The 21610-nt window shown below is 43.5% G+C and overlaps 1 protein-coding gene across 1 annotated transcript; it reads left to right on the top strand.

The window, feature by feature from the left end:
• The first annotated feature begins 1412 nt into the window (after window positions 1-1412).
• EBAG9 (estrogen receptor binding site associated antigen 9) lies at window positions 1413-21610 on the top strand. Its single transcript, XM_048508313.1, has 7 exons — window positions 1413-1651; window positions 8824-8921; window positions 12899-12977; window positions 13088-13246; window positions 14924-15022; window positions 17984-18075; window positions 21081-21610. Exons 2-7 carry the CDS (start codon window positions 8839-8841, stop codon window positions 21199-21201), a joined length of 633 nt encoding a protein of 210 aa, XP_048364270.1. The 5' UTR covers window positions 1413-1651; window positions 8824-8838; the 3' UTR covers window positions 21202-21610.

Below are 21610 nucleotides of genomic sequence, written 5' to 3'. Positions count from 1 at the left end.
TAGTCTTGCATACTATGACTGTTCTGCTACTTCATCCTGCAAGCCAGAGACTAGTTCCAACAGTCAGATTTTCTGCTGGAGAAAAATCTTGCTTTGTTGAAATAAGCCTTTTTATGTTGTAAGAAGATTTGGTGGAAGAGAATTATAGAATCCAATCTAAGGCCCTTTCCGCATGGGCCAAAAACAGCGCCCTAGGGACGGCAAAAACGCCATCCCTAGGGAGATGTTTGCATGGGGGAACATTGCTCCCCTCGCTCCCCCCCAGCGACGCGAAGCTGCTGTTTCCCAGCCTCGCTCCATGAGCAAGGTTTTCCGGAAACAGCAGCTTCCAACTGCAGCGGCTGGAAGGCTCAATGTCCCCAGCACCATCCCTGAAAGCTTACCTCGTCTCCTGGCTTCCGGCTTATCGCAGAGGCCAGGGGATATGCCCCCCTGGCCTGCGACTCTAGAGCAGTTGCTCCAGCCTGTGGGGGCATGTCCCCTGGCCTCTGCGACAAGCCGGAGGCCAGGGGACGAGGTAAGCTTTCAGGGACGGCGCAGCCCGTGCGAAGGCTGCGCCGCTGCCTGCTGCCCTCCCGGGACTGTTCATGCGAATGGTCCCGAGGGGGTGCATTGGCTCTTTTACGCTGACGCACCCCCGCACTGTTGCAGTGTGGAAAGGGCCCAAATATTATGGGCTAAAAAAAACCCCAGGGAAAGGACTAGATGCTAATAGAGTATTGAACTGCGCATAAAGCATCCAGCACTGGAGATTTTATGTATTTGCATAAGTCTGAGACTGGTCACTGAGTAAACATGGAGGCAGGGAGAACAAAAATTATATTTTGAAGCTTAGATTGATATATTAGAAATAGTATTAGGTAACATGCTATATACATATAAAACCCAGGATCTCCTGTTGCAGCCCGGTCTGTGGTAACAAGACCATTGAATGAGTGTTATTTCAGCAAATTGCATCTAAATAAATTTAAAAAGCAAATGTAATTTAAAGATGCATGGTGTGTTATATATATAAAAGGAGGGAGTACTGCTGGCCCATCTGTGTGTATATATATGAGTGACTGTTTACATATGTATACTGTCTATGCACACACAGATAAACACAAATATACCCACACAGTACTGCTGGCCCATATATGTGTGTGCGTGTATATAGACAGAGTACATATATGCACATGTACACACAAATATATACAGTACTGTAAAACCTTTTCCCATCCCACCAACCCTCCTTTGAAGCTGCAAACCGCACAGCCCAATAGAAATTCGCCGCATCCACGAGGCGAGAGCCCAGCAGAATCACGTGCCACTTAAGCCCCGCCCCCGAGCCTAGCGCTTTCCTCCCCGCCTCTTCCGCCCAGCTACTGGAGCGCGAGGTCTTCCAATTCCTCGTTTTTTCTCGGCGAGCCCGGAAGTAGGGAGGCGCGGCCGGAAGAGGCGGGCTCGAGGGAGCGGGTCTCCCGGGTGACGACTAGGCCGAGCTGGCGGCGGCCCGTGAAGGATGCGATGGCGCCCGGGACGGGACCTGCCCCGTCATTAGTGGTGTGACGAGCGGCCTGTGCCCTTGAATGAAGGGAGGTCGCGGTCGCCGAGGGAAGCGGCACCCCCTCGGCTCGGGCCGCGCCGCCTCCTCTCCTCCTCCCGGCACAAGGTGAGAGAAGCGGGCGGGGAAGAAACTCGTCACGGTGGGTTGGCAGCTTTTCGGACCATGCTGGGAAAGGTCGCAAACTCTGCATTCCTCTCGGCAGTGGCCTACCTCGCAGGGAGGTTGTGTCTTTAAAAAAACCAGGTTGCTTTGCAGTCTTTTTAAAAAGCGATCTCATAAACCTAGTCTGATTAGATCCCAAGTTTCCTATACGGAAGTACGTGAAAGAGATCTTACTACTCTGATAGTTATTTGGTGTTATATCTTTTGCATCAGGTAAAAGAGGTATAGGAGCTTGTGTGTGTGTGCGCGTGCATACATAGAAACACGTATATACACTTTTTAAAACTGGTGATGGTGAGAATTGGCCCCATGTGACCATTACAAAAATCAGGCTGATTTTCTGTCACTTTTTAGAAAAGAAAAATGCATTTAAAGGAAGAAATCTTGTGTTCTCCCGGCTCAGACAAACAGCGACGTCTATTGTTTTAATTTTCCACTAAATCATTAACATAAGGATTCTCAAGTCCAGCCCAGATTAAAACCTTAATTATGAAGAAATTCTCAGAAAGTTCCCCTTTTCATGCAACCACAGAACCAGATTGTACACTAGGCATGAGTTATTCTGTAACTCATTTACGATTTCTGTTGGGTCACATTGATCCAGTGTTTTTTGTTTTGCAGTGGTGTATGACTTGGTTCTGGAAGCTTATCTGGTGTATGGTGCGTTACTGTTTGATTGTGAGGGTTTAGGATGTGTAGGACCCTGCCAAGATAGAACCAAGGGATTCATTTCAAAATGACAGGATATCGGCTTCTTGAATTGTTTTGGTCGGGAGTTGTGGACGGCGACTACAGACATATGTTGAACTCAGACATATGTTGAACTTAGACATATGTTTGCCCAGCAGCCCAGGCCAGATCTCCTCCCAAGAAACCCAGGTACTGGCATAAGGCAATGGGCATAGTTTATGTCCACCATTGCCTCCAAATCCTACACAGCCATCAGATGAGTTCAAGGTAGATTCCTGAAACCCTGACAGTCTTATCAGAGCTTGACTTTTTCCACGTGTGTTTCCAAATATAACTATATCCCCCCTCCACAAACTTCTCATCATCACTTAAATGTTGGCACGTGGATAATCAAGGACACTGACCACTAAACTCTGGGCAAGCCTATTTTTACATTTAATCAAAACCTTGAGAATGTGTATTTACTTCATAATAAGACAGTATCCCATCATAGTTTTTTGCTCTGTGATTGTACTGGTAAAGACCAGGAGCAGGTAGGTCTGACCTATCACCAGCCGGACAGAGATGCAACAAGACAGTAAATTGCCCATTCCAGGAAGGAAAGATCAGTCTTGCCCCACTGGAGGTGAGCTTTAGGGTATGGCCTCCCTGATCTTCGCTTATGTATAATGCTTACAACAGTATTGTGTACTGAATTTTAATTATTGGAGCTGTTCTGGAAGATGTATTTTTTTCCTGATTTTCTGACAAAAGGTAATTGTGATTTGGGAAGTTGTACTTCCAGTCGAAGCATCTTTACTTGCAAAAAAAATGCAAGAGTCATTTTGCAAATTATTATCTCGGCTAAAAAATAATTTACCAGCGCAGATTATGTGTTGAGGGAAGGAGGGGGCACTATGTGGTATCTATTTTGAAGTAGAACGTTCCTTTATATTTTCATTCGCATTTTGGGATTGACTGCAGCATTCTGATATTTGGTATCGTCTGCTGGTTAGGATATATTTTTCATAATGCTCTCTTGAACATGTTCTTACTCTTGTGATTTTCAGGTGCCTTGAGAACTGCCTTTTTGGTGGTGTTATTCTTTATTTGCCCATGCGTTGTTGGACAAATGGTGAAAATACAGAATTCCCTTACTGCATTCCTTGTTGAGTAAAATGTTAGCAGATTACATCAAGGATTTTTTTCAGGTCTGGGGGGGATACCACCCTATTGTGTTTTTTTCTTAAGAAAATAATTTTGTTGTGAGAGAACCATAATGTGTTGTCCTTGATCAAGAACAACATCTTACAGTTCTAAGCTTGCTTGCATAGATTTATTTATTTTCGGGTGAGGAGGCTTCCACTTCTGTGTCAAAATAGCTTCATAAAACAGAGAGGTAAACTACCCCGATAAAATAAATAGCATAGTACTATGAAAAAGACTCATCCACTCCCCTGAAGGAACAGGTTTTTGAAGCTCTTGATGTCATAGCAGCTTGGTGCAAAGTACAAATTTTCCTAGCTTGTAATGCTTACGTTTATTTCGTAGTACTTATGTTTATTTTGTAGTGCTTACATTTATTTTGAGTCAAACATGCTGCTGAAAAAAGAGCACAGCAATAGAGGAGGGAGAGAGGTCTATTAGAGAACACATAAAAAGCCACTTGTTAATGAGAAGTTTCCCAGAGGTTAGCTAGACAAGCACAAGGATTGCACAGTTGTGTCCCTTTTTCGAAGGCCTGGGCATTTAGGTTGCTCTTTTGCAATCAGATCCTCATTTGGGGTTGTTTACTTAGCGGTATGTGAGCTGTGACTAGGAGAAGTATTAATTGACTTCAGCTACCTCCAGGACAAGAAGAATACCCAACCTGAGATGGATTGATTCTCTAAAGCAGGGGTAGGGAACCTGTGGCTCTCCAGATGTTCAGGAACTACAATTCCCATCAGCCTCTGTCAGCATGGCCAATTGGCCATGCTGGTAGGGGCTGATGGGAATTGTAGTTCCTGAACATCTGGAGAGCCGCAGGTTCCCTACCCCTGCTCTAAAGGAAGTCCCGTTCCCGCCCCTCATGTTGTAAGACTTGAGCAAGGCTGTTAACAATAGGCGGTTTTGGAGGTCATTCATTCATTGGGTTGCCATGAGTCTGAAGTTATTTGATGGCACATAACATGCACATAACATCAGGTTTTATATTGGGGCAACATGTGATACTATTTTTGAGCATTTGCTCATGTCATTTATTTGACAGCTCAAAGATGAATCCAGAGATTTCTCTTTACTAGTTTTGTCTATGTTGCTTGTCTTTTTTATGAAAACCAAAGTAACTTTTTCCCCTCAGACAAATATTTGTGATTGTAGGTGTTTCTTCGTGTCATGAAGATTTTCAGCGGAAGCAAGATGTAAGAGATGTAGTGTTCACAAGGCTTTAATGGCTGGAATCAGCTGACTGTTGTGAGTTTTCCGGGCTGTGTGGCCATGGTCTGGTAGTATTTGCTCCTAACCCCCGCATCTATGGTTGGCATCTTCAGAGATATGTCACTAACAGAAATATATTTCACCTTAATATGCTCTGAAGATGCCATCCATAGATGTGGGTGTTTGGTGGTAGATCTTTCCCCCTGTAACATAAGACTTCTTTACCTGTGTCCAGAGTTGTCATCTAATAATATTACACATTACAAAAGAAAGGAAAAGAAAGCTATGTAAATTGGCTGTAAAGTGAAAGTAAGTCTGAATGCTGTAAACTGTAATGAACTAGTAAAGCCAGAAAGATAAGGATTATGGCTTGGATGTTTGCAGAGTATGTGGGTAAGAGAGTATTCTACCTCCCTCCCTCCCCACAAGGGAGTGTGCAAATGAGATATGCCCAGAGCCAAAATGCTGTTCGTTTGCAGAAAAAGTATGCAGAGACAACAAAATTATTAGCTCTTTCTGCCTGCTTACCAGAGCAATTAGAACGAAATTGTGTATGCCATTAAAGGTACTTGACTAGAACAAAATTGGTAAAATGGGTGCTGCCTACTTCGAAACTGGAAGCATCCTTCTCGTAGTGCTTGTGAAAGAGAGTCTTCAAACCAGGCAAGAGAATAGTAACTCACCAAGTAATCTATGGCAAACAAGGATTCCTTGTAAGCAGGCAGGGTTCTGTCAGCTGGAAGGGGAAAAAAGCTCATGGAAGTTTTGCTAAATTTTAGTTTTGAAGGTCCTCTGGGAATGGCTGCTGCTTCTCATTTTAGCTTATTGTTTATTTTATTAGATTTATACCTCGCCTTTTCCCAGCTGGAGGCAGGCCCAGGGCAGCTTATAACGCTTCAATACGAAGCTCCAAAATCATATACAGGATGAATTCATAGAAGCATAAAATCTACATTTCTGTTTGTCGTTAAAATTCTAGGGAAAAAGCTGCCTAAAACAGATGACACACTTAAGTTTCTCCCCAGATATGGATTAGAAGCCAACATTATACAGTGTTACCATAGGAGGGGTGGGGAATCAACTGATCCTAAGAAGCGTTGATACTGTGTTTGGATACTGTCAAGCAACAGCTGACTTCTGGTGTCCTGGTAGAGTTTTCAAGGCAGAGGTGGTTTGCCATTTGCCTGACTCCAGGTCATGTCCCTGGAATTCCTTGGAGATCTCCCATCCAAATGCTAACCAAGGCAGACCCTGCTTAGCTTCTGAGATCAGATCATGATAGCCTGGAGCTATCCAGGTCAGGGCAAAATGGTACTAATGGGAATAAAAGACCAAAAGGAGGTATGTAGGGTGAGTTTGAGGGAAGGGGGAGGGGAAAGGGAGGCCAGTGGTTTTATAAGCTGTCACTTCTCTCAACCATAAGCGTGGCAGAACATCTGTATCGTACAAGCACTGCGGAATTGAGTCAAATTCCACACGGCTCCAGTCTCACTAGACAGAGTTCCACCAAAAAGGCCCTGGCCGAGAACAGCCAAAATCTCTCTTGGGTAAGCATTCTCCATATGAGTCAATATTATTGCCTGCTAAGCATAAAGCTCCTGGTGGGCGTGTCGGGAGAGAGTAAGTAGCAACATCCTAAAATTGATTGGGAATTCAGTGCTGTCAAAGAACTGGTCCATGGGGTCCCAGTAAGGACCTGCACCAATGCATTCTGGACCAGTTGCAATTTCTGAAGGAACCCTCAGGACAACCCTTTGTAGTGTAAGTAACAGCAACGTGTCACAAATGACTGAGTTTGGTATGGATGGGCAGACTAACTGGCAGTTTTTTTAAAAAATAGGACACAAATTGTAGGTTTTGGTTTGCAGTCTTTTTGACTTTTTGTTACTTTTGCCTAGAAGAAAGGTACACATTGTAATTGTAGCGCTTCAAGTTCTGTTTTAATGGCCAGTTAAACTTGATGTGTTCTGATAATATGGAAAGATTAAGTTCTACAGCAATATTTTTTTAATTGTGTGTGGGAGGGTGGAGATAACAGAAGTGATGGTTTGGCCCTGACATCTGAACCTGGCTACAGAGTCTATTGAACCATCTAGCTTATTCCCATTCACCATGATCAGTAGCAGATTCAGTCTCAGGCAAATGTCTTTTTAATCCTTTCTGTATGGACTTTTGAGTGTAGACACTAGGGACTGAATATGGCATGAACTGAGCAATGGCTCCTGCAAGAGAACCCTTTGAGAAATTCCTCTAATGTGGAAGATCTGAGCAGGTGCCTGGAATAGATACCGTGTTTCTCCAAAAATAAGACCTACCCCGAAAATAAGCCCTATAATGATTTTTCAGGATTTTTGGAGGATGCTTGAAATATAAGCCCTATCGGTAGTTACAGATCAGGATGGTGTGATCCAGCAGGGTGCTCCCTGCCAATGAGGATGTGGCTTGCATCACACCTGATGGGGGCTGCTGAGAGCCTGCCTTAATGAATTGTGAAGGTACCGTATTTCCGCGAAAATAAGACCTACCCCAAAAATAAGCCCTAATGCATCTTTTGGTGCAAAAATTAATATAAGACCCTGTCTTATTTTTGGGGAAACACGGTAATAGGATGAACAGGAGCCAATAAACAGAAACCCAGTCCGGACAAGACTGAGCTGCTGGTCAGTGGCAAAAGTGTTTTGAGGATTGAAGAGTCAGCCTGGCCCAAAAGGGGTTACACTCCCCCTGAAGTAGCAACTTTGTAGCTTGGTGGTGCTGATAAATCCTGGCCTAAATTTATAAGGTTACATCTCTTCCAGGTTATGTAGCACCTTTCGTTAGCTTCAGCTGATAAGCTAGTTATAACTCTTGGAAAGCACGATCTGGTGATGATGAGCCACAATGTGATCTTATCCAGATTGGACCTTGAAAACTATCTGAGAACTTTAGCTAATTTAAAATGCAGCCGCCAGGCTATTTGGAGATATATATAAAGATTGTATCACCCCTGTACTAAAAGATGTGTACTGGCTGCCTGATTTCAGACACGGTCAAGAAAAACTGTACTGTGTTCCCAGCCTCCGCAAGAAAGTAACACGGTTGGATCCCACCTGTTTTTTTTGTGTGAATAGGAGGAGGTTGACTTTACTTGATACTTGTCCTTGTTGAAGTCCCATTTTGCATGGACCGACCCTATAAAGGAAGTTCTTTGTACTAATTAGCACTTTCTTTGTATAAAAGGTTGGGCTTTTCTGTACTTTCCCATTATTCTGTTTTATCTAGAACTTTAAATTGCTTCTTTGTAAATGCTTTATGCTTTTGCTGGGATCCAGCTGAACAGGTGCTCCCCCCCGGCCTGTTTTCTGTTTACAAAAGAAAACGAGGGCAGTTACCCTGAAAACAAGATTGTCAGACTTACCCTTTGTAGCTTGCAGACTTGCTGGAAACTGTTAGGCTCATTCCGCACATGCAGAATAATGCACTTTCAAACTGCTTTCAATGCTCTTTGTGCGGAATCGCAAAATCCACTTGCAAACTGTTGTGAAAGTGGTTTGAAAATGCATTATTTTGCGTGTGCGGAAGGGGCCTTAGTGAAGGAGGGCTGAGACATCTTTCCTTTGCTTTTGATCTTTCTTAAGCTACTAGTTTTGGGCTGTCTCAACATAGGGTTTTCAGGGTGATCAAAAGTGCTGCATTCTTGAGAAGACATGTTGAGAAGACAGGACTCACTGAAAGGACAAGTCGAAGGCAGCAGAAAAAGAGGAGGACCCCAACATGAGAAGGGTTAGAGAACCATGTCTTTCAGTTTGCTGAAAGACCTGAACAAGGCTATTAAGGGTGAGATGTTCTGGAAGTCATTAATTGATAAGTTGGAAGCAGTTTGACAGCCCAGAACACAGAATCTACTTATGCTTGTGGCTTAACTCCTGAGCCCACAACTGTGGACCAAATTGCATTATCCTTATCAGCACTTGACTTTCTGCTCTGTTAGCCGATAAAAGTAATATACTGACATTAAATCACTTTTTTTGTCCTTTTTATCTTTGCAGACGACGACTTTCACCATGGCCATTACACAGTTCCGTCTTTTTAAAATTTGTACGTGCCTGGCAGCAATACTCTCTTTTTTCAAGAGATTAATATGCAGGTAAACAACAGACCTTGCATGTGTCATTGGTTCATTTGGACTTATTTCTGTCCTGTTGTGATCATTCTTTTGAAAGTGCTTGTTTGTGCTTTTTGATTACAGATGGATAAATCTAAGACACTATTTAAAGTTACTCTTTAAGACTGCAGTTAAATATGGCTTGAACCTCGTTGCTCTGATTCCTTTAACAGCTGTTTTTCTCAGATTTGTAGTTCTGTAGAAATGTCCACCGGCATCACCTCTGTCTTGTCTGGATTCAGCTTCAGTTTATTCTGCCTTGGCCCCCTGACCACAGCCTCAAAGCCTGGCTCAGAACCAAGACTGACACATCTGGAGGATTGGATAACGAAATGTAGATCTGGGTATCGTCTGTATACAAACAACCAAGAGATCTGTTGGAGCACAAACAACCCCAGAGCTCTGGACGCTGTAATTCAGTGGCCTCGTGTATATATTAAAGCTCATGGGTGAAAAAATAAAGCTGTGTGGCACTCCGTAAGATAAATTCCACCCAGCTGAATGTGCACCTTCAGTGGAGACTGTTTACATCGGGTCCGACGGAAATGAGTGAACCCACCAAAGGGCCAAACCCTTAATACCAACTTCCTATTCTAGTCATTGTATAAAAATATAATGGGCAACTGTATCAAAGACTGCTGAGAAGTCCCAGAAGTATCAAGAGGGAAGATTGTCCCCTGTTGAACTTTAAAGACAGATCGTTCACCAGTGCAACTAAAGCCATCTCAGTATCAAACCCAGGCCTGAAACTAGACTGAAATGAGTCAAGGGCATATGTATCATCCAGGAAGCCCTGTAACTGCTCTGCCACCACAATCCTAGAAAAGGTAGATTGGAGACTAGCCTGTGATTGGTCACTTTGTCCCTAGTACAGATCTAGTAACTGCCTCCCTTAAAGGTCTAGGAAGAACCTCCTAAGTTAGGGAGTTGATGGTTTATACTAATGTCTCCAATACTCTTTCCTGGCAAGATTATAACAGCTGTGATGGGCAGGGGTCCAGAATGTAAGTGGTGGCCCTCACACTCCCAAAGACTCTGTCGGCATCAGTAGGCAGAATCAATTTGAAACCATCCATAACAAAATGACAAGGAGGTGCTTCTGACAGGCACTGGATCTACCCTCAAGGAATAGATGAGATTTTGTCAGCAAACAGCTTAGCAAAAACATCACAGCAGGGGAGCCAAATTTTCATTGCCTGCAGGGTCGGACTGGCCACTTTAACCAGTTGAATTAGACAAGATTCTGCTGATGCAGTGGTGGCAGGGTCTTCTTTACTGCCAGTGCCTGCAAATGCACTTCACGACATGCTCTGACTCATTCCAAGTCTTTCACTAACGTCAGTTGAGTCATCTTCTAGTCCACTTCACGTTGCCCAGCTTCCTGGTAAATATAGATACACTTTGTGTACAAGGAGAGTTTAAAAAAAAACATTTTTGTAAAGCAGAGCCAGAAGGTCAAGCACTGCAAAAAAAAACAGGTGTAGGTATGTTATGGTACTACGCAGATGCCGGATCAGTGCACAATACTAGGTCCCAGTAAGCATGGCGATTAACTGGTTTAGATTGGTGACTTTTGTTGATGAAAAAGCATTAAGTTCAGTAGGATAAATACTAAAGAGGAATAATCACTTTCAGGAAATGATGCCGTAATAAGTAGGTTATTTTCAAAGGTTCCCTGGGGCATTTTATCTGTTGGAGCGCAAACAACCAAGAGATCCCTTGGCTGTGTGTTCTTGTGCTGCAAGACAGATACTCACCATTGAGTGAGTTTGTATCTTTCAATAGGTTGAATCTCTTATTTTCGCCCATATATTTTTCATTTTGTGTCGGATTGAGATTTAAAAAAAAAAACAAGACCTGTTCTCTCCTCAGAAAGAAGTCCTTAGAAAATAAGTGTGTTAGTCTCAAACTGGAGCATTATCTCCCAGTCCTGATAATCTCTCACTTCTACAATTTCCCCCTTGCTATTTAGAGCTACCACTTCTCTACTGTTTTCCAGCACCTTTATTTATACACGTGTGTGTGAGAAAGATTGTCTTCTAGAAAACAGTAAATGTGTAACTCTGATCGAGGACTTCCTGCTGCTTCAGTAAAGGCTGACGATTTTAGCACAGTTTTATCAAATTTCACACCATCTGTTTATGGAGTAGGGTTTTAGCACCAGTTATTTATTTTCCTGTTTATATCTTGCTCTCCTCTCACCAACGTGGTGGATTTCTAAGCTTTCCACTCAGTGTATTTCACAGGGGAAGCCACTCACTCATAAACTGTCTACTTCTTGTTTATTTTGTAATTAAGCATAAATACCAGAATGAAATAGAAATGTGAATTGTCCCCAATCTATTCGCTTTCCTGTTTGGTGGGTGTATCTTTGTCTATTACATGATTACAGATCTTTGACTTGGACTCAAATACTTTGACAACATAGTTCTGAAATATAGAAATGGAAAGCCAAGCAGCTTCTCAAATGTTCAGTTATTCCTTATTATTGCTCACTTCAGGATACAAGAATAATTTTAATGCCTCGATTTTCACCCTGATAATATTTGGGATGAGGAGAGCTAATCAAGAAATAGTTAAGAGTTTCTCTAATCTATAGTACTGAAATCTGGCACAGTGAATCTCTTATTCAAAGAAAATTGGGCTTTCATGGAAATTTAATCTTCAGTTTTTTCCGTCTCACTGCTTCTAGGAAACAAAATGCACAAAAATGATTTCATGCTCGAGTAGGTGGTAGGCTTTAGAAAAATTGTTCCTTGTAATATGTATTGTATATTGGTAAATGCTAATGTTCCAGCAAAAGAATGGTTGGTAAAATCTGAAGTCTGGTTAGGGGACCTAGGTCTTAGGCGACAGAATGGGTTGAAAATTGAATCTCACACATTCTAACTAGTCCCCCTTTTTGGGAATACAGTAGTAAGTGGCAGTGATTTGTTTATAGACCTGGATTCAAAGAATTGCACAGTTAGTGCTGAATACACTAGGAGAGTGTGGGCTTTGACTTCTTAAACTGCAAAGTTCTCCATGGCACATGGTACTCTGGCTTTCTGGAACAAAGGGAATTTTTTTCAAAAACAGTGGGGGCTTTGCTCTTAAAAAGAAGGGTGGGGGAGTAGAAAATTCTACAGGTCATGTCCAGTGAGTGTAAAATAATTTTTTGGATCTCAGCTGCTACTTAGAGGACTTTTGAGTACTTTTGCTGCTGTCACCATGCTGGTATTTTTCTAGCAACATTGAGAAGTTTTCAATGACACCTGTTCAACATTAAAAATCCTGCTTACTGTTTGTAACTTATATTTCATGCCTGTTTGTTTGAATAATGATCTGGTCTGGTAAATCCAGTAAGAACAATACTAAATATTCTTTGGGGGGCGGGGGTTGAGTCTGATGTGGCAAACAAAACAAGTCTTGTGTCATCTTAAAAACAAGTTTTTCTTCAAGCATGATCTTTTGTGGACAGTAGCCAAACATTTAGTCTTAACAGCCTGTGTCATCCCCCCCCCCCCCCCCCGCCCCGCGGCACGTTTGGATAGATTGGTGAACTTGAATTCTGCTCGCTCAGAATAGACCTTGTAGCAACCAGTTTACAAGGAAAGCAGTTGTTGAAAATAAGCTTGTTCTCGAGAATATCTTTATCGTAGTTTTGTACCAGGTTGGTCTCATTTCAGCTGAGAAATGAACAATTACAATAGTCTTAATTTCATTACACCACTGGGGTGAGTTATAAATTATGACAAAGATCTCTGGTTAGGCCAAGACTTATTCAGGAGTATTTGCAAGGTTTTTCTGGTTTTTCACTAAATCAGGCTTTTTGCTGCGTGGCAAGTTGTGTAAATTGCCTCCATGTGCATAAAATCCAATACAGCTTTGTATGTGTATAGCTTTGTTAGCCTTCACTAATCGTTCTATGCGCTGCTAGGATTTCCAGAAGTAGAATTAACCCTGCATTTCTTTCTCAGGACTGGAAGAGGACGGAAACTAAGTGGTGACCAAATAACTTTGCCAACTACTGTGGATTATTCATCAGTCCCTAAACAGGTAATATTTTTAATGGCCTGGGTGTCAGCATTGTATCAGACTGCATGGTGGAACATAAATGGGTAATGTCAGCTTCCAAATAGAATGCTGAGATCTTATTTTCTCTTCAGCCAGAGGTAGAAGATTGGACTTCGTGGGATGAAGATGCTCCAACTAGTGTGAAGGTTGAAGGCGGTAACGGCACAGTGGCCGGTCAGCCAAATGGTTTGGAGGAGATGGAGCCTGACTACTTCAAGGACATGACTCCAACAATAAGGAAAACTCAGAAAGTACGTTGGCCACGTTTTGAAATATAGTTCTGTTCTGTGTTAATGTGCAGGGCTGCCATTCAGCCTCAGCAACAGTGGATGGTGCCCAGAAAGCAATTTGCTCCAGGAGGTCAACTGGGCTGGCTGTGTAGTTCGCTGATGTGATGAATCAAAGCAGCATCCAGCAGATGGGATAATGTGTGTAAAGTTACCTGGGTTTCCTCATCTGTCTGCAAGCTTAGCAGTATGCACAATTCTTCGGAAGGAAACTAATGTCAAATTCCAGAGGAGGGCTTGCTGTGATGGTTACGTAGCTTGGCTGTTTGGTTTGACTTAGTGATCAGTGACAATCTTCCTGTCAGCTATTATGTTTCAATCTTGTAATACCATACTATCGTGTTTCCCCAAAAATAAGTCCTATCCTGATTTTTCAGGATTTTTGGAGGATGCTTAAAATAAGCCCTCCTCCAAAAATAAGCCCTACTGATAGTTACAGAATTGCAGACAATGCCCTGTGCTCCTTGCCAATGAGGATGCAGCTTGTGTCACACACATGGGGAAGCAACGGGTTGCCGAGAGCCCACCTTAATGAATTGTGAAGGTACCGTATTTCCCCTAAAATAAGCGCTACCCCGAAAATAAGCCCTAATGCATCTTTTGGTGCAAAAATTAATATAAGACCCTGTCTTATTTTTGGGGAAACACGGTATCAAACAGAAGTTATGTCTAAAACTAATATGTAGTTACTGTGCCAGCTGTGTGGACAGATCTAGCATTCATGTATTTAATGACTATACAATGAGAACAACTTGTACTGTGCCATGTGCCACAGCATAAGCGGCACATTTTCTGCTGTGAGAGGAGAAAATACCATTTGTGTTGCAGGACAGTCCTGTGTCATACTACAGGTTTAATGGGGCAGTGAAGGACCACATAGCACTGTGGTGGCGAACCTATGGCATTCCAGATGTTCATGGACTACAATTCCCATCATTCCCTGCCAGCATGGCCAATTGTAGTCCATGAACATCTGGAGTGCCACAGGTTCGCCACCACTGACATAGCATATGTAAGCCAGCGTGGTATAGTGGTTAAGAGCAGGTGCACTCTAATCTGGAGAACCGGGTTTGATTCCCTGCTCTGCCGCTTGAGCTGTGGAGGCAAATCTGGTGAACCAGATCAGCTTGTGCACTCCAACACATGCCAGCTGGGTGACCTTGGACTAGTCACAGTTCTTCGGAGCTCTTTCAGCCCCACCCACCTCACAGGGTGTTTGTTGTGAGGTGAGAAGGGCAAGGAGATTGTAAGCCCCTTCGAGTCTTTTTACAGTAGAGAAAGGGGGGATATAAATCCAAACTCTTCTTGTTCATATGTGTGCAAGAGAGAAAAGTGGGTTCCCAGCACCTTCTCTGGAAAATAAACTTATACCGAGAGGGCATGGTGAAGCTAAGGACCCAGTCGCAGCAGTGTGTTGGGAATGCAGGCATACATCAGACCACTTAATATCTATAGTATGTGACACTTGGACTCAAACAAGACGGACTCAGTGCGCAGTCATGTGAGATGACTCTGTCTAAAGTGGCCAGACCTAGCACTGTCAAGAATCATCAATCATTATAGACCACACTACCCCAGAATTCTCCAAATTTTCTAGTAGCAGTATTCATGGTCTCTTTACTCTTCAATGTTGTTTTTCAGATTATTGTTAAAAAACGTGAGCCCTTAAATTTTGGCAACCAGGATGGTTTTTCTAGTAGATTAGCAGCTACACAAGATGTACCTTTTATTCACCAGTCGGTAAGTAGGTTTTCCACATGGTTTGCTTCTAGTTTCTAGATAACTGGGGTGTTTTTTCTCTCATGAGAGAAAGCATCGCCATGGGCTACATTATGTTGGAGAGCCATGATTAGATTTCCCAAGGTATAACCTAAAAACGGCTGCAAAGGGGGGATTTGTATCAGGACCCTGGTAGGAGCTAATTACTTTGTCCAGAACTATTTCGTCAGTTACGCTCCCTGACCCCAGAGGGAGGCCTGCAGCTTGCCAGTTGCAGTGGGGAAACAAACCAGAGAGAACAGAGTTAACCTCTTCTTCCTTCGGAGCAGCAGTGTGTAGGAGGTTAAGAGCTCGTGTATCTAATCTGGAGGAACCGGGTTTGATTCCCAGCTCAGCCGCCTGGGGAATTCAGATTAGCCTGTACACTCCCACACACGCCAGCTGAGTGATCTTGGGCTAGTCACAGCTTCTCGGAGCTCTCTCAGCCCCACCTACCTCACAGGGTGTTGGTTGTGAGGGGGGAACCGCAAGGAGATTGTAAACCCCTTTGAGTCTCCTGCAGGAGAGAAAGGGGATATAAATCCAAACTCTTCTTCTTAGCAGATACAATTTGTACCCCAAAACTCCTCTGCAATACTAAACTGCACATTAGGACATTAATTGTAGGTCCTCAGTGTAATACGTAGCTTCCTTAGGCCGTATCACTATAAGAACAGAGAGCATTGGACCTGATTTGTCTGACCTTGGAATGTCAAGAATTAATGATAGTAAATGTTGTATTGTTTAAAATGAGAAAGAGACATAAACAGACAATAAAGATGAACATACTTAAAACATAATAGGGTATGAACAAGGATGCCCTTGTTGTACATTAAATTAGCGAGCAAATCTAGTGCTGCAATGTCAAGAATTGACCTGGCAAGCAAAACGATCATAGATTGAAGTGCCTCAAAGAACTGTGTGACAGAGTACCAATTGCATTGTTTTTCCACTCGTGCCTACGTAATGCAAGAGAATGGTTAAGGGTGCCAAAAAAGTAGAGCCGGCTAATTATTTTTTCTAGTCATTTGGAGAACAAGTTGACTGGAAAGAGGCTTTGGGCTCAACTGCACTAATTGCCATCCATGGGAACCACAGTGTCATTTTGCCACGCTCTCTTCCACAGATAGGTCAAGGTCAGTTCTGTTTTCATCAAAAGTGGGAACAAAAGCAATGTGGCCAATAGTTTGCTGGCCTGATCTTACCTAGAAATCAAGCTGGTAACTTGAAACGTGCTTGTGTATTTTGTTCATTTATTTACAAAGTTTATACCCCACCATTCTGCCCTCATCAGGGCCACCAACCCCAGGGTGGGCAGATCTGCCCAGGAAAGCCTTGAGCTGACTAACCAGTCGAAACAGGTTAAAAAGTACTCCTCACCATAGCTGCTACTTGCTTATTCGGCAATAGGCCTGGGGCCAAGAGCAGGCCTACTCTGTCCATGACCTGGCCCAGGCCATCCACCAGGGGGAGTGAAGCTGTTTCAGTCCCATAGCCAGGCTGAAACCAGATGTTCCGGCTTGAGCTGCCAGGCAGAGACATCAGGTTACAGCAGGGAGCTGAGTCCAGTCCGAGAGTCAGGTTTCAATGTCAGAAGTCCGAGGGTCAGAATGCACAGAATCCACAAGTCAGGGGAAGCGTTGCAGCAGTCACAAGCTTTGTTGTATCCAGGCCGAGATATTCTGTAAACTTGCTTGATATAGGCTCTTCCAGCAAGTTAGGCTTCATCCTGTGAAGACTCTGCCTCCCCCTACTGCAGAAGGTGCCTTCTCTGAGCTAGCAGGCCCACGATTCTTCGTCAACTCCCTCTGTCTCTGCCTTTGCTGACACATGGGCTCAGGTGAGCTAGGTGGTTGAGTCTCTGCAGCTGGAGTAGGGCTGGATGCCGGCCTGCTTCTGCAGGCACTTCTGGCTCTGAGTTTTGACCTGGCTGTTGTACACTCTGTAAAGCCTGCAGGGACCCTGGCTGCTCCAAGCAGTGTTTGTTGGTTCCCAACGTGGTCTGGGCTTACTCCAGGCTCTGCTCATCCCCTGAAGACTCATCGCTCTCCAGGGGCCCATGACACCAGACTGGAAAAAGACCCAAACAGTCACTTCATCCAGGAATGCTTGAAGTTTTTCTGCCACCACTTGTTAAGTCACCTTGTTCAGGAGTGGAACATTGGAGGCTGCCCAATAGTTACTGAAATCTCCCACATCCAGGGTATGTTTCTTTAGTAGTGGATGCACTGTTTAAGGCGTGGAGTGGTCCACCCCTATAAAATCCTGAGTCGCTCCAAAAAAGACAGCCTTGCATTGAATGTTCTAGTCCTCCAGCCTGGGGGCGGGGGAGGTTCAGCACCACTCCAAGATCACCTCTGACAGGGATACTCTTAGGTCACGGGGTGGGAGCTACACCAACAGAATTTCAATGTCATCTCTCAGATCTTAATGTTAGGTACAGCCTCAAAACTAGAAATATCCCGGATGGGACATAATACTGGGAGATATCATGGGAGATAGCGTCCTTATAGACTACACTACACCATGCCACCTACCCTTTCAATAAGCCTGCTCAGTATCTGAAATATGTGGTTAACACTACTTGAAACGATGGGCTGTCTCCTCAGGACCACAATCACAGGCATGTTAGAAAACAGTACTTGTGTGGATTCACCTTCCTACTGCAGCTCCTGGTGGGTTGACAGGACCTTGGGAATAGCTTAAGAGTCCTGCATCATTGCAGGGGGCTGCAGTGGGTGGGGGCGATTAGCACCAATGTGGTGCAAGCAAAAGTGCCCCTTTGTCTGACCAAAAAAACTTGGCACCCAACCCAGCAAGACTCTAAGGTTATAAATAAGGTGACATGTCCCTGCTGCACAATAACACCTTTCTGAAGTTGAACCAGTGCTAGTTTCGGAAAACTTAACTTATACGTGTTGAATTCTTTCACTTTTTCCCCAGCCGGAATTGGGAGACTTGGAGACGTGGCAGGAAAACACGAATGCCTGGGAAGAAGGGGAAGATGCAGCCTGGCAGGCAGAAGAAGTTCTGAGGTAACTCAGCCCAGTCCCTGAATTACTGAGTAAGAACGGAAACCGTGGAAGCTTTCACTGTTGATTACTTGCTATAGCTTAAAAGGGGGTCACGCAGTCTAGAACGGATTGGCGAAAGGATTGTTATATATTATTGTATTTTGTGTTTTGTTGTACACTGCCCAGAGCCCTTTGGAGGTGGGCGGTTCCCAAATCTAAATAATAATAATAATAGTAGTGGTGGTAGTAGTAGTAGTAGAAGTAGTTGTTGTTCAAAAAACGACCAATAGGAATGATAAAATTCACAGCCATCATCTTCATTTGTGGCATTTCTAAAGTTTGGCGAATATCAGTAATATGTGGCAATGGGGGTCTAGCGAAAACGCTGGACTGTTCAAGACTCACCAGAAAGTGGGCCGGGATCTTCTCTTCCGGTATTTTTGGTGAAGTCTCTGCTGCTCAGCGCAACAGCTTTTTCCATCCTTCCTTACATAATAATCAGTGTAAGAATTGAAATAGCCTGTGCAAAATGATCGCTGTCCTGTTTGGAGATTGGGAAATGGAAACTCAGAAGGGAAAGACAGGCGTTCTATGAACAACAGGTGGTGGCTGTTGTTATGGTCATTCTTGCCCAGGAAACAATTTTATTAGGTGGAGAAAGGATAAATAAAAAGGCATCAGCTTTCAACCTGATTTATCATTTTTGGGAGCACAGTTTAATATCGAACAAGCAAATGGTTCTACAAGCCATCAATTTCTTCTGATGTTCACGTTGAAACTTGGCAAAGCCACAACTTTGTAGTTAGTCCCCAAAAGTGTTTGTACTTGGTGACAGTATAATGACTGACAAGGATGCTGCCTGTCCTGCTGTCACTGGGGCACCATGCCCTGCTCTCCCCTCCTAGACTGCTCCAGGTTGGTCATCTGTCTCTGCTGCCAGTCATGCCGCCCTTTCTGCACGCTCCTGTACTATTTTTTCCCCCATTTCTACCCAGGGAAATGGGAGCAGTCTTGGAGAAACATTACCTTTCTTCCAGATCAAGGGGTGCAAGGTGTGCCACAGTGGGCAAGGTTCCTCTTCTCAAATTAAGAAGGAGAAGAAGAGGAGTTTGGATTTATACCCCACCTTTCCCTCCTTTAAGGAGACTCAAGATGGCTTACAAGCTCCTTTCCCTTCCTCTCCACACATCAGACACCTTGTGAGGTAGGTGGGGGTGAATGAGTTCTGAGAGAACTGTGACTGGTCCAAGGTCACCCAGCAGGAATGTAGGAGTGCGGAAACACATCTGGATCACCAGATAAGCCTCTGCCACTAAGGTGGAGGAGTGGGGAATCAAACCCGGTTCTCCAGATTAGAATCCACCTGCTCTTAACCACTACACAATGCTAGCTCTCCTACACCATTCTTAAGTGGGAAGTATCTGATTTGTTACAGTCAATGAATTTGTAAGTAATAGCTGTTAGGCAGAGAGAGAGAGGGGGGGAGGGGGAGGGAGGGAGGGAGGGGGGCAGTATTCGGTAGTGAGGACTTAGAGAGTCAGTCTGTGCTGTATTGGGAGTGAGAGACTAGAAAAGGAGTCGAATCCTAATAAGATCCCTTGTATGTAAAGAATGAGAGAGGGGAATGATGTAAAGTGAAAGTCACCTCAGCAGAAGTTATTGCCTCAGATTGTTTTATTTTTTGTCAAAATTTTCCTGAGACATTTAAGCTACATAACATATATAAATGAAATTTTAAACTTGTTAAAAGTAACCTGAAATCCCACGCTAGTAATTTCCTCAGGACCCCGTAGCCCTTCAAAACTGCTTTAAAACTCAGATACAGGGGAAGGTATAGAATTAAATTCCTGGTGGCAGCGAAATATAGAGGGAGAAAGAAAAGAGTAAACATTATTTTGCACCTGTTTGAGACAGAAAGAGAGAGAGAGCGTGCATTGCAAGGACTGAAGGTATGACTTTGTTTAAACAATCTAATCATGGCAACATCTCTACAGTCATTGCTACTTACTCCACTACTTAGGTGTTTTTAAAGTTAAAAATAATTCCAAATATTGTGCCAAAATGATTGGCTTTTCATGGTAATCCCAGTTACATTCTTGGTTCCAAAGGGTCATTAATTGGCCACAGTGAATGCATTCTCTGAATATTTCAGGCAGCCTTCTGTCCCTCCTCTTTTCAGCCACCTGTTACTTCGCAGTTAGAACATAAGAGGTGCTCTGCTGGATCAGAGCAGTGGTCCATCTTAACCAGCATCCTCCGCAGTGGTCGGCTAGTTATTATAAAGGACCAAAGAGGACATAGAGGCCAAGGCCTTTCTCTGTCATTGCCTTGTGTCACTACTATCTAGGGGCTCATTGCATCTGGATGTGGAGGTTCCTGTAGTTGTCATGGCTAGTAGCAATAGAGATACTCCATGAATCTGTCTAGGCATCCTTCAGAGTCATCCTTTCTACCGGCAATTGCTATGTTCAGTGACAGTGAATTCCAAAATTTAATTACCCATTGAGTGAAGAAGTACTTCTTTCTACTGATTGTGTTGGCTTGTGCATACATGCAAAATGTCCACCTCCTGGAGTTACAGGAAAGCCATGCTTGCATGCCTTGCTCTGGTGAATGTTTTCTTGGAGTAGGTGCATGTGGACTAGCTAATGCTAGTGCTGCAGTGCTTACTCCGAAGTACAAAAGTATTAATCCAGAAGGAACTTGAATAGCCATTTTGGAAGGAGTGTGGGATAAAAATCTGTTAGATTGTAATTTTAGTTTGGTTTTTAAACTTCAGAGCCAATATTCCGTCTTTCTGCAATAATCTGAACATTATTTTCTTTGTATTGTCCTGTGGTGTAGCGGACAGGTTTAGTGAAGATATGCACTTTAGTACCAAAGTGTCTGTTAAAACTAATACTTATTTAAGCTGGCCAGGTGTATAAGGAGACTCATGACTTACCTTAAGTGGTCCCCAAAAACGTTCTTGCAAAAACAGGGTAACAAAGCTTGGCTCTCAACATGCGTCTCTTGTGAAATTGCAGGCAGCAGAAAATAGTTGAAAGAGAAAAACGCGCAGCTGAGCAGCAGAGGAAGAAGATGGAGAAAGAAGTGCAGCGGTTAATGAAGAAGGAGCAAAATAAAATTGGAGTGAAGCTGTCCTAACATCATTCATCCTCCTTTCTGTTTTTTTTGTCTCATGGTACCAGTGACGGGAGAATCTGAATACGTACTTTTGTATTGATCTCAGTATTTTTAGAACTCCACTCACTTCACATTTAAAGCCATCTCGGGGCGATGCAGCTCTTCCATAAAGAACCTGCAGCCGGACCGTTCAAACCACAGGAGCGTCATCCCACTAAAAATCCTACCAGAACTGGACATTATTTCCTGCAAAGAGCCCTATCCCAGCACTCTTAATATGAGCAGAGATAACTGCTGCATAAAACTCTCAAAATGCCTGTTTGAAGCTTACGGGAATAAAGGGGTGTAAATAATCGAATGACGGCGGTCTATTCTATTGTCTTATGCTTATTACCTGGAAAGGTGTGTAATTAAATAATTTTAAAGAAAA

This window comes from Sphaerodactylus townsendi, linkage group LG09 (genome assembly GCF_021028975.2).
Source record: "Sphaerodactylus townsendi isolate TG3544 linkage group LG09, MPM_Stown_v2.3, whole genome shotgun sequence".
Taxonomy (NCBI): domain Eukaryota; kingdom Metazoa; phylum Chordata; class Lepidosauria; order Squamata; family Sphaerodactylidae; genus Sphaerodactylus; species Sphaerodactylus townsendi.
Note: the sequence above shows the minus strand (reverse complement) of the source record. Positions and strands in the feature narration are given on the sequence as shown.